General features: G+C 61.4%; 2 protein-coding genes across 6 annotated transcripts in view; one reads left to right on the top strand and one right to left on the bottom strand.

The window, feature by feature from the left end:
• The window catches only part of POR (cytochrome p450 oxidoreductase), a 31,220-nt gene extending 27,642 nt beyond the window's left edge, over positions 1 to 3,578 (top strand). For all 5 annotated transcript variants that reach the window (XM_080367784.1, XM_080367785.1, XM_080367786.1 and 2 more), the window contains 6 exons: positions 126 to 307; positions 470 to 619; positions 1,160 to 1,427; positions 1,859 to 2,004; positions 2,275 to 2,360; positions 2,567 to 3,578. In XM_080367784.1, the coding sequence (XP_080223910.1) occupies positions 126 to 307; positions 470 to 619; positions 1,160 to 1,427; positions 1,859 to 2,004; positions 2,275 to 2,360; positions 2,567 to 2,711 (977 nt within the window). In that variant the 3' untranslated portion in view covers positions 2,712 to 3,578. The remainder of the gene's footprint in view (positions 1 to 125; positions 308 to 469; positions 620 to 1,159; positions 1,428 to 1,858; positions 2,005 to 2,274; positions 2,361 to 2,566) is intronic.
• Positions 3,579 to 3,963: 385 nt separating this feature from the next.
• Positions 3,964 to 12,615, bottom strand: TMEM120A (transmembrane protein 120A). The gene is made up of 12 exons (XM_080368141.1): positions 12,452 to 12,615; positions 9,967 to 10,085; positions 9,334 to 9,450; positions 8,773 to 8,832; positions 7,947 to 8,042; positions 7,553 to 7,642; positions 7,075 to 7,140; positions 6,638 to 6,699; positions 6,281 to 6,373; positions 5,497 to 5,561; positions 4,818 to 4,886; positions 3,964 to 4,730 (listed from the first exon to the last, which is right to left on the bottom strand). Exons 1-12 carry the CDS (start codon positions 12,524 to 12,526, stop codon positions 4,617 to 4,619), a joined length of 1,026 nt encoding a protein of 341 aa, XP_080224267.1. The 5' UTR covers positions 12,527 to 12,615; the 3' UTR covers positions 3,964 to 4,616.
• Positions 12,616 to 12,632: the final 17 nt, after the last annotated feature.

The following is a 12,632-nucleotide window of genomic DNA, read 5'->3' as shown; positions in this document are numbered from 1 at the left end:
CCTCCCTCAAGCCCCTTCCCCTGCCTTGTCTCAAGCTCCCATACACTGATGTAGCTGCTGGAACGAAATCTGGCATAACGGCATGCAGTTGCTGATTTTTTAATATTTTTTTTCCTCTTCCCCAGAGGAATCCAATAAGAAACATCCCTTCCCCTGCCCCACGTCCTACCGTACAGCCCTGATGTACTACCTGGACATCACCAACCCGCCCCGCACCAACGTCCTCTACGAGCTGGCACAGTACGCCACGGACGCCAGCGAGCAGGAGCGCCTCCGCAAAATGGCATCGTCTGCTGCCGAGGGCAAGGTGGGAGCTGTGGCCTTCCCAGCAAAGCCGCTGGGTTGAACTGGGTGCTGGGGGATCCCCGAAAGGGATCCAGGACTGGTGGGCACCATGTGCGGAGAGCTTGAGGGAGTGTTAGCCAGCTGTGTAGGGAAGTTGTCACACGTGTGCCCTCCTTGCCCGCAGGCTCTCTACCTCAGCTGGGTGGTGGAGGCCCGGAGGAACATCCTTGCCATCCTGCAGGACATGCCCTCGCTGCGCCCCCCCATTGATCACTTGTGCGAGCTCCTGCCCCGCCTGCAGGCCCGCTACTACTCCATTGCCTCCTCGTCCAAGGTGAGTGTGCTTCCAGCGGGGACGGAGGCTGTGAGGGACTGCTGCCCCTTCTCAGCTGGGGCCTGGACATGGGGAACCTGCCCAGGTGACCCTTTCTGTGAGAGGGGCAGCTTTTGTTATCTCTGTGCATGAGAAAAGGGGATTATTCCAGCCTCCGCAGGGTCTGCAGGGGGTCCTGTGCCGCAGCCAGCTGCGCCCCAATACCACCACCCTCCCCGCAGCCCTGCTCCTCTTCGTGCCTCCAGGGCTTTGGAAGCAAGGTGGCGTTTTAGGGGGTGGTCAAAATTCACTCCTCATTTTGTGCCTGAAGCTGTGAGGTTGTTGGCAATACTGAAGGGAGCTCAGTGGTCCTGTGATGAGCCAGGCACAAGACAGAAGCCCCATGTGGGGCATACTGGGAGCCTTGATCTGTCGGGGGAGGAAGAGCTGTCCCAACATTAACATTAGGTTAAACTTCCCCCCATCCCTGAGCACAAGGGACTGAGCTGTGGGGTCGCTGGGGCTCCCTCTCGGCCTGGTGCTGACATCCCTTCCCTGCAGGTTCACCCCAACGCCATCCACATCTGTGCCGTGACGGTGGAGTACGAGACCAAGACAGGACGCTTGAACAAAGGGGTGGCCACCAACTGGCTCAAGAACAAGGTGCCCAACGAGAATGGGAGCAACTCCCTGGTGCCCATGTACGTCAGGAAGTCACAGTTCCGCCTGCCCTTCAAACCCAGCACGCCCGTCATCATGATCGGACCGGGAACTGGCATAGCCCCCTTCATTGGCTTCATTCAGGAGCGGGCCTGGCTGAAGCAGCAAGGTGAGTGCCCAGAACCAGCCCTGGGGACTGGAGCTGCTGCAGGATGGTGCCTCTGAGGTGCAGCTTGTGCTGCTCACACTGCTGATGGCTCTAGCGAAGAGCAGAGGTGGTGGAGCAGGGTGAACAGCAAAGTGGGTTTGCCCAGCGTGAGGATGCTTTGTCCTCCTCTTGGCCACAGGGGATGTTTGGGGGGGGGGGGCGGAGCGGAGAGACCTGAGTCAGTTCTCTGACCGCTGCCACCGTGTCTCCAAATAACCACAGTCAAGTCACTTAGACTCATTCCAAAGCACGTGGGTACTTGGAGCTTCCCCTGACGAACAGAAGCTGTGGTGCAGCTCTGCCTCCCCCGGGCTGGCAGGACGAGGGGAGGTGGGGAGGCCAGGGTTGGGGACTGCAGGGGGGCAGCTGATGGCCGCTGTGTGACCCTGCAGGCAAAGAGGTGGGCGAGACGGTGCTTTACTACGGCTGCCGCCGTGAGCGGGAGGACTACCTGTACCGCGAGGAGCTGGCCCGCTTCCATCAGGAGGGAGTCCTCACCCAGCTCAACGTCGCCTTTTCCAGGGACCAGCCTGAGAAGGTACTGCTGTGGTCCCCCAGCTGCTCGTCCCTGCTGCCCCTCGTCATGCCGGGGTGTGGCAGCGAGGGACGAAAAAGCCCTGAGGGCTGGAGCCTCCCAGCCTCGAGCCTGGCGGCTGGGGAGGGCTGGTGGCATCCGAGGAGCACCCAGCAGCTCCGCTCTCTTGTGGAGCCACGAGCACAGGCTTGGCTTCCCCGCCCCCACCATGGCCCACGGGCTGGGGGCTCGGCTGGGCTCTTCTCTTCTCACATCCACCTTGTTCCCTGCCAGGTTTATGTTCAGCACTTACTGAAGAAGAACAAGGAAAACATCTGGAAGCTGATTAATGAGGGGAATGCTCATATCTACGTGTGCGGGTAGGTCCGGTGGCCGGGAAGGGCGATGCGGTTCCTCACCTTGTGTGTTACAAGCCCTGGGGGGGTTACGCTGTCCTTGTCCCGGGGGAGGGCGAGCGGCAGGTGGGCTGGGGTGAGCAAACCGTCCGCGTTTGGGTGTTGAGAGGCCACCAGGGCTCTGTGGCTTTGCCGTGTTACTGCCTCGCTCACGGTCCCCTTGTTTCCAGCGATGCTCGCAACATGGCCCGGGATGTGCAGAACACCTTCTATGAGATCGTGGCCGAGTTCGGGAACATGGGCCAGCCCCAGGCCGTGGACTATGTAAAGAAACTGATGACGAAGGGCCGGTACTCTCTGGATGTCTGGAGCTAAGAGCGGGGTTGGTGGGGCCGGGGATAGAACAGGTGGTCCCCAGGTGTGGGCCCACAGGAGGTGCAAAGTGCCTGCTGACCCACTGCTGCTGTGGGTGACAGCGTTGGCCGCAGCCCACAGCTACCCCAGTGTCACTCCCAACCCCTCCGGGCCCACAGCAGCCCCTCGGGGCAGGCTGTGTACCCCGGGGGTGGCAGGGGTTGAGAGGGGCAGGGGGGTAGCTCAGGCTGCTGTCCAGGAGCCGTGGTCCCCCCGGCACCCCAGGGAGCACCTCACAGCACCAGCGTTCGTCTTGAGGTGAGGGACATGGCTGACGTGGGGCAGGAGGGACGGGCGGTGCGGGGGGAGCTCTGGGGTCCTTCCCTGAACGCGAGGTGTTGCCTTATCCCCTGGGGCTGGAGACCACCCTGGGGAGGACAGAGGTGGAGGAGCTTGCAGCCCCCTGCGCTGTGGGTTTGGTGTGAGGGCATGGCCTGGGGCGGCGATCTGCCCTTGCCCCCCTCCCACCCTCTCGGGCCAGCTTTGGGCACAGAGACCCCACAGGCCCCTGCTCCTTACCCCTGCTCCCCCCTCCCCTCCAGCACACAGTGCGGAGGGCCCTGCTCCTCTCCCCTCTGGAAGAGACATGCTTGGGGGGGGGGGGGGGGGCCTGCTTCCTTCCTGGGGTCCAGCAACTCCCCTGTGCTCAGCCCCTCCCTCATGCTGTGTATGGTCATTTTTTAGATACTGTCTTTATTTTAACATCTTTGTGATTTAAATCATGGGGAAAAAAGAAAAAAAAAAAAAACAAAACCAACTTTCAGGCTGTCCAATGACTGTAAATTATTTAAATACATTTGCCCTTGGAATAAAAATACTGTTTCTGTAGTTTGCTTCCTGCCCTCTCTCTGCTCCACCAGAGGGAAGAGGGAGGCAGGAGCAATGGCTGATCACGAGGAGGAAACCTGGGGACTGGGTGGCCGCTCTGGAGCTGGGGCCAGCCCCTGCCCGGGGGTGCTGAGCCCTGGTCTGGCGGTGGGGATGGACTGGGGGGCTTCAGCCCAAGGTACAGCTGTGCTAGACCTGCTCTTTCCTTCCCACCACTCCAGGGGGTCCCAGGGGTAGTACAGGGCTTCCCCCAGTCTGTAGGGGTGCTGATGTCCTGCGGGGCTCGTTAGGTGGCCACAGCTCACAGTGCCGCACCCTGGGCTGGGGTGGGGGCACGGAGAGGTGACCAGATGAGCCCAAACGGCAGAGCAGAGCATGCAAGCTGTTCAGAGACTGCCCCGGCAACCCGAGGCAGCACCTTCCCTTTATTTTTACACGTGCATCCTCCAGAGATGCGAGACCGGCGTGCTGTTTGCACAGCTCTGGTGTGCAGCCTGGATCCGGCTCAGGGTGCTCCCACACCACCGGTGCGACGGTAGAGGAGCGGGGTCCCACAGAGCCTGGGAGCCAGCACTGTGCACAGCCTCCAGCTGCCCTTGGAAGCAGAGAGGGTGCTGGGCAGTGACTGCAGGCGATGTGAGAAGGGGGAGAGCCCCAACCACCCCAGGGAGCTGCGTAAGAGGCAGCCGGCAGTCCTGCACCCTGCCTTGCCCACGCTGGGCACCCTGCGCTGCCCCTGCCCACAGCCAGAGGAGCTGGGCTTGATCCCTGGGAACCATCCCAGCAAATGTCTTCAAGGCAGAGGGAAGGAAGCAGCTCTCTAGGGTACCCTGCTCTCCTGGAGGAGGAAGGCAGGCAGGACATTCCCGGATCCAGCACCGTGGTGAACGCGCGGTCCATTTGTGAGCAGGTGCCAAGCTCTGTCCCACGCCCAGGCTTCCAAGGGATGGGGTCAGACACCAGAGTCCGGACGGCATCGAGGGGATGGGAGCTGGAGCTGGTGGGGAGAAACAGTCCTGGCCCCCACGCTGCCCCCCTTCAATTCCGCTTTGTGTCTTTGTTCTTGTTCTGAAACTTCTGGTGGACCACACGGAGGGTGGTGAAGAAGTTCCCCAGGAAAAGGATGAAGAAGGGGAGGCCGCACATGAGGACCTGCAGGAGCCACAGAGGCACAAGTCAGCAGGAGGGATTGCCTGGGGCATCCCCCTCCCCAGGGCAGCTGCCTGGGAGCCCCCTTACCTGCCACTCCTTGCACTCGGGGTGCTGGAGCATGCGGAAGAGGGTGACGGCGTTGTAGAGCTGCCAGAACTGCAGGAGAGAGGAGATTTAGAGGAGTTTCTGCTTTCAGACACTCAAGCCCACACAGATGCTCATCCAGCTGCTTCCTCTGGGCACAACCCCCCCCGCAGACCTCATGTGAGGCCAGCCTGCCCCAGCACGCAGTGAGACCCCATCCCAGTTTGGGGGCAGAGGACCCCAGTTAGGACATCTCCCCCTTCCTTGCCCCCCTCTAGAGCCCAGCGGTCAGGAGGAACCCTCACACCAGCCTGCTGCTTTCAGCCAGCAGCCTGAATGACCAAGGAAGAACTGGCCCGTCAGCTGCAGCAGCTCAGAGGGGTTTTGGAAGGGCTCTCTGCGCCAGCCCCTCTGCCGTACTTTGCACATCACTTAAGAACTTGGCAAAACTTCCCCAGGTCCTCCCCACCTCACCAGCTGAGTCACGGAGGTGGTGGGTGCCTTGGAAGAAAACAAAAAGCTCAGTATTTGTGGAAAGTATTTCCCTGGCATCAGTATCACGTGGCTGCAGCAGCCTGCGGGGACCCGTGTTGTCCAGGCTGCCAAGCGTGATACGACACGATCTGCTCCCCCCTGAGGCTCTGGCCTCCTGAGGTCCCTGCAAGGAACGGTGCGCACTCACCTGCCCGAAGAAGAGGAAGGGAAGCAGGAACGTGAGGCCTCTCCACATCCAGGACTGGAAGCCCTCTGCAAAGGATGGAGGGTTACATGAGGACCCCAGAACACGCTGCACGGGGGAACGGATGGAGCCCAGCTCCTGGGGCCATGGGCCGGGAGGTTCAGTGGCCACCCCATGCCTGGCTGAGAAGGTCCTGCCAGGCTAACGCAGCCTCACCATGGGCACTTGTACTTGCAGGGATTCCTAGTGCTAATCCAACGGGGGCTCTGGAGGAAGCTGCTCCGGGAGAGCTGCCCTCCCTGCGGCTGCTGTCCCTCAGCCTGAGCACTCTGTGTCACAGGGGCCAGGCAGGTGGCAGCCCACAAGTACGTGGGGTGCTGGAGGGATGTTTCACATCTGTAGGTGGTTCCTGGGGAAAGCTCGGATGCCAGGAGCCACAGCCACTGCTACCTCACCTCCTGAGGGAGCCAGCCCTGGGCTGGTGGCCCCAGGAGAGGAGGAGGAGGATGACATCCAGCCTACAGGATGCTGCCAGCCCCAGGAGATGCTGCTCTCACAGCTTTGGCTTTACTTGTAGCTTTTACCGTTTCTGCCCCTGATAAACCGCAGTCCAACTAGCCTCAAAACAAAAATAACTGTCACCCATCGCCTTCAATGGAAACCACAGCTCCCAGTTAGCCAAGCACCAGTCCGGTGGTGGGAGGGAGGCTGCTAGCAGCCACAGGCCCTGTGGCAACAGCAGGTCCAGTTGAACTGGGACAAGCAGTGAGGAAAAATCCCCGCTTACCCACAGTCAGATCCATGTTGTGCCTCTCGCCCAGCGCTCGCAGCCGGTACAAGCACCCACTCTGGTAGTAGTACTGGAGGAACTGCACGAAGCCTGCAAGGAGAGCGTGGCTGCGGTCAGCAGGTGCCCAGGCACCAGCTCTCAGCCCCAGCAGCAGCCGGGCTCTGCAATGACCCTGTACACAAAGACCATCCCCGGCGCCGGGGCAGTGGCAGGCAGGAGAGAGGCCCAGGGAAAACCCAGGGGAGGGGGGAGCTGTGAGCAGCCACAGCTGGGTCTCCGCGTGTCGCAGGGCCAGGCAGGCATGCTCAGCACCCCAGGCCAGCCCCAGCCCCCTGCCCACGTGGCAGCACTTACTCTGGTACATGGAGAAGGAAAGAAACTGGTTCCTGAACATCTGGTACATGAGCCCGTCTGGCCTGCGGAGAGACAGTGCTGGCTGGGGGACGTGGGGCCGAGAGGGGACGCAGCCACCCCTGCCTGCCCCATAGCCAGGGTAAGGGCACCGCTGCCTCGCCCCGGCTCCCACCGAAACTGGGGGACACCCCAGCTCAGGCACAGCGTCACAGCACCTCGTGTGCCCCAGCCCAGGGACCCTGCCTGCCACACAGAGGTGCCAATGGCTGCTTCATTTAGGGCGCTTGGGCCCCGTGAGGAACACGTGGAGTCAACTGTTGGACCACAACGTGCACGGAGCAGGACTATGGCCATGGGTTAAGGCAGCAAAGGCCCCTTCACCTGAGCTGGCCACAGCCCGAGCCAGCCCCCCACGGGCCGGGGGGATGCACACTTACCACGTTAGCATGACACCTGAGAGGAAGGTGGAGACATAGTGATGGAAAACCCACCAGCCTTTGATTCTGGAAGGCAGACACAGAGAAGCAGCGGTGTCAGGTCTGGAGCATGAAACGGGACCCAAACGCACCCCAGGACAGTGAAGCCAGCCCAGCGCCATCCCCCAGCTCCCAGGGCAAGGCAAGGAGCAGATTATGAAACAGCTGTGCATGGAGCAGGACCCAGTGCCTCCAGTTTAGGCAGCACCTGGGGACTGGGTCTCTTTCAACCGCTGCTCCACCCTCCCGCACGCCTCTGCACGGGGAGTTCCTCCCGCCCCGCTCACACAGCTCATTACTGGGGTTTGCTACACACCCCAAGTTGGAGGGAGCTGCTCCCATGGGAAGCACAGAGCTACGCAATGGGTCCCAACTCCTCAGCCTTGCAGAGAAGGACCAACTCGCCACACGTCCCCCTCCCAGAACCCAAGGGACTCACTTGGATCCGTTGTTGATCAAGATGCTCTCCCGAATGGTGAGGGTGCAGTAGTACCACACCAGGAGGAAGTTAAAGACAGCATCTGTCACCCTGGTGTCAAACAAAGCAAGGCGTAAAGGTGGCAGAAGTGGCACCACCCATGTGCTGGGGGCATGGGCACGGAGGCAGCCACCCTGTGGGATGCCCACCTACCCTGCGGCCAGGGAGACCTGCTTCTCCACCACCCACCATGGCCACTGTGCGATCACAGCAGCCACAAGAGCCACCCCACTTCCAGGGCAGCAGCCAGATACTTTTTCAGGATCTCCTGTTCAGCTCTGGAGCTTTTAGGATGGGAGAGGAGGACACGGGGCCCTGGGAGGAGATCTCTGCCCAGCATCCAAGCCAGACTCACCTGGAGTTGAGGAGGAAGCGACAGGAGAAAGAGACTATGAGTAAGATGATGGTGAGGTAGAGCTTGAACTTCTCGTACTCATCTTTATATGCAAACCTGCAGGGAAGCATAAGGAAGGCTTGGAGCAAGGTGGCTGCTGGAAGTCTGTGTCCTCACCTGGGTGGACAAAAGCGTTCTGCTGGGAACCTCTGGGACATGCTCAGGAAAAGCCCTGTCTCCTGGGTATTTCTGAGAGGAGAGCACACCAGGCTGCTTTCACACGGGTGAGGCACCTTCCAGACCCTCCAAACCATGCCAGCCTGGCGGGTGGCCAGGACAACTTGGGAAGATGGGCAGACTGGGGTCTGTGCAGCTCTCCAAGGGGAGACCTGGGGAACAGGGGGAGGAGGACACGGGCTCCTGGCTGGGCACCTCTGGCATTAGTGTCCCAGCATGGAGGGGGGCTCTCATGGGCCAAAACCGGCCATTGGCGTTTCCCCAAGGGGAGAGGTGGTGGCTTGCCAGTAGCTGCACAAGTCTGACTCTCCTGGAAGCCCTTAACACAGGGGAAACCTGGAGAGGGGTTCAGTGAAGGATCCTATTTAGCTGTCAGAGCTAATGGTCTGTCCCAGCCCAGTGGCAGAAGCGTCAGGGGGAGTCGAGGACCCGGCTGATTCCAGGAAAGGAAGCAGGGGACAGCCCGGGACGGGAATCTGCACCGGGTGAGCCAAGCCAGCCACGTGTCTGCTGCACATGCGGCAGCTCAGCCCGGGAGCTGCTGTTTCCCAGTGACAAGGGGATCCCAAGGCAGGCAAAGCACACGGCAGCAGTGACGCGAGAGCCGTACTTGGCCTGCTTGCTGAGCAGCGTGACGTTCACGTTCCCGAGCACCAGACTCAGGTACAACCTGGGGAGAGAGCAGACGGGGAGTTAGGACGGGTGCCTGCCCGGGAGCTGGCAGCGCTGCCGCGGGGCTGAGGCAGAGCTGTCCCCTCGTGCGGCCGCGGGGCTGAGAACCCCCAGCTGTTTTCCACTCGGAGCTGCCAAGCAGCGTGACTGGCACAAACACTCTGGCATCTCCTCCCAAGGGCAGGGGGACGGGTGGCTGAGCACACCCCCCACCTCCTGTGGGCACTGGGGTGCTTGCCGGGGCTCGCCCCCGCGCACGGCTGCCGTTCAAGGGCAGGTGAAGGCCACGAGCAGGCAGAGGAGTGAGGGGGACGAGGGCAGCACTGCAGAGGCTCAGGCTGGCTCCTGCCCAGGTGTCCTCAGGGGAGCCGAAGCGGAGCAGCCCAGCTGGGACACTGCTGGGAGCAGGGTGACAGCAGGTTTGTGCCTTGCAGCATTCCAGCCACAGGGACACGGAGGGAGGAATTGGTGTTTCACCCAGGGATGAGAGGCCTCTTACCCATTCTTCTTTGGTAGATAGGCCTCCATCTCAAAGAAAACATTCTGCCTCTCTTTTATTAGGCTCTGGGTCTCCTGGATGGACTCCTCCTGTTCGGGACTCACGTGGGCTTTGCATCTGGGGGGGAAAACACAGGTGCTGGCATCAGGATAGCCTCTGTAACACAAGCAGCACGTGCTGGCACTTGATACATGACTGTCTCAGACAAGGACAACCCAAGGACAGGGAAGATGGACTAGAGGCAAGTCCGTGACTATTGGCAGGGCAAGCTGCTCTGGCTAGCTGGGATGTTGCTAAAGGAAAGGAAGCAGGAATGAGAGTGAGTGAGGCCAGGTGGTCTTCTCACCCTCGAGGAAGGATGGAGAGAGAGAGCTTTGTGCAGGAGAGGGCAGTTCAAGTTACCTGCAAAGCCCTTGCAAGCCCCAAGTTGCAAACAAGGCACAAACCGGGGCAGAGAACAGGGAAGCTGAGGAAGGAAGATCTGCCTGGGTGAGTCCAGACCTCCACAGCACGTTGCTACCAGGGAGGCTGCAGCGAGGTCTGAATTGGACACAGGGCCATGAGCTGAGTTCAACAGCCCTGTCCTTGCTGCTTTCCCATCCTGTCCCACCCCATCCCAGGATGCCAACTTACTTTTTGAGGGAGAACGACAGCTCCTTCAGTCGCTTCTTTTGTCGTGCGATGGAGCTGGAGATCCCGTCCTGGAGCTTGGTTAGCTCCTCAAGTTTCTGCTTGTACAGCTTGTGATTATCCTGGGAAGGAGAGACCAGCATGCGTTACAGCTGCCTGCCCAGCCATCCCTGTCCTCGGACCTTCTGTGGGGGCATCTGTTAAAAGCCGTCTTTAACTTCACCTGCAAAGCAGCTGGGTAAGACAAGAGGTGGTTGTAGAGGCCAGGCACGTTTGGGGCCAGCCTGCAGCCATCCTGGCTCCTGTGGGGGCAGGAGCAGCTGCTGGGGATGCCCACCCCCAATCCCAAGGAAGTTATCTACAGGTGCAGGCACATCCGCATGGCACAGCCTGCTCCGGCCCTCGCACATGGCTTGTGTCCGACCCGGCTCCAGCTGCGGCCTGTGCAAGTCCAGCCAGCAATCCTGCTCTGGGGATGCTCCCGTAGTTGGGAAACCATTGACTGCTGCACCGGGGATGGGAAAGACTCGGGGGAGGGAGAAAATGCTGCTGGGGCCAGGGCTACAGCTGAGGGCAGCAGCCACCCAGCAGTGGTGGCTTTGGCTGCTGGGGCAGGACAAGCGGCTCTCTCTGCCTGGAGGTTCGTGCAGCACCTGACTCGTGGCTCTGGGGCTCCATCCCATGCACCCCCAGGAAGCTGGAAGGAGCCCGTCAACGAGCCAGACAAAGGACAGAGTGGCAGCAGGGCTGCAGCCAAGCGCCTGGCTCCTCGTGCAGCGGTAACCCAACCACACCTGGGTAAGGCTAGATGCCATTCTTTGCTATATTTAGAAAGGAAAGGAGAGAGCATGGCTGGATCTATGCTGCTTCTTGTCCAGGTCAGCTGGAAAAGAGCCTCACTTCGACCACGGGCAGCCTGAATGCCACCTCCACTAGGGAATTAAATGCTGCTCGTAACAACCCTTGGACTAGACCTTGATGCACAAGTTTTAGCCTCTGTAGCTCTTATCAAGCACTTTATCAGCAGATCTCAAAGCTGCAAGGAGAAAGGTGAAACAGAGAGGGAAACAACTTGTTCTCCCTCTGGTGACAAGCAGTGGCAGGGTGGGAACAGATCCCAGATAGTGCTGGCTCCCCCTGCGGTGATTTATGTCCCTGATCTCTCACGAGACATTTGCTGCTCGGCTATCAAGCTTTCCTGCTCCCATCTGGAGTCACCTCCTTCTCTTGCTCTGGAGTCAACTGAGAAAAAGCAGCTTTTGTGACGACTCCCTTAGTCGTGCCAGCATCCCAGCACAATGTCTGGAGACAGCCTGGACCAGGAGCCACCCCAGGAGAAGGTTTCCAAAGGAAAGGGCTGCCACAGCATGGCTGCGTGCAGGGTTCAAAGCGGGCAACCCAGGACATCCATGCAACCCCTATGGAGCAAGAGGAGGTTTCTCAAAGCCTCCCTTGCCCCAGATCTGGGCACAGCTGCGACGTGCCCGCAACAACATCCGCTTCACCCCACTCCCAGGGGGGAAGGAGGGGGAAAGGGAACTGGTGCAGCTGCAGATCTGAAGCACAGCAGAAGATGGTTAACCAACCTTTTCCTTGGGTGACCCCTGTCTGAGCTGAACCCTGCCCACTCCTTCCCCAGGCAACAAGCGCCCTGGGGATTACACAAAGCAGGTGGAAACAGCTCTGATACCAGTCACCTTCTTGGCACAGAGCCCTGGTGGGTACCAGGGCACCCAAGGGTGGGTGCCCGGGTTTGAGGGAGGCAGGCTATCCGTTCCAGGCGCCTGGCTGTGGTGTGACCATTCCTGGCTACCTCTGCTCCCCTGCGAGGCCGGCTTTGGGCTTGCCAGAGCCAGGACGAGAGGAGCCATAAGGAGTGTGGAGCGGCAACTGCGCACCTCCTTCCTGGCCGTGCCATGCCAGGCAGCGCCGCTCCCTGCTCCTGGCCTTTAAAAATCCGGAGATCTTGCGTCTTGACGCCACGTCCATGGCAGGCTGGACAAGGAGACCGGCCAGCCCTGGAAGGCCACGGCTCTGGCCAAAGGCCGGTGCCCGGGCAAGGCTCCGTGGTGGGGACCCGGCCCAGCCCTGGACCCCCTGCCCTGCTCCAAAACCCTTTCCCAGAAGCACAAGGATTCATGACCGAGGGTCGCGGCAGGGCCACAGGGGGAGAAGGGACCGCAATCCGAGGGGATGCTGCGGGGGCACCCACCACCTCCACGGAGGAGCCCTCCCCCGCGGTGCCGGTAACCCCGGGACGAGGGGGTCCCTCGCCCCGCCATTGCCCCGGCAAAGGGTAACGAACCGCCCCGCGGTACGCCGGGGTCGAAGCGAGCCCTGACGCCACCGCAGACGCCACCCGGCCGCCACCGGTGCTCGCCCACCCGCCGGCTGAGGCCACCGCCCGCCGGGCCGGGGTCTCCGGGGGCAGCGGGCGGTGCCGGGGCCGGCAGCCGGCGGGGTGCGGGCAGCCGGCGGGGTGCGGTACCTGGATGCGCTGGTAGCCGTCCTGCAGCTCCTCCCACTCCCGCAGGCACTCGGCGGCCGAGACGCCGCAGGCCATGGCGGCGATGGCGGCGGGCGAGCGGCCCCGGCCCGCGGCGCTGGGCTGCGCTGGGCGGCCGCGCCCCCAGCCGCTTCCGGGCACGCCCAGGGGGCGGGGCGGGGGC

Source organism: Falco punctatus (assembly GCF_963210335.1).
Source record: "Falco punctatus genome assembly, chromosome: 1".
Lineage (NCBI taxonomy): Eukaryota > Metazoa > Chordata > Aves > Falconiformes > Falconidae > Falco > Falco punctatus.
This window is presented reverse-complemented; position numbering and strand designations above follow the sequence as displayed.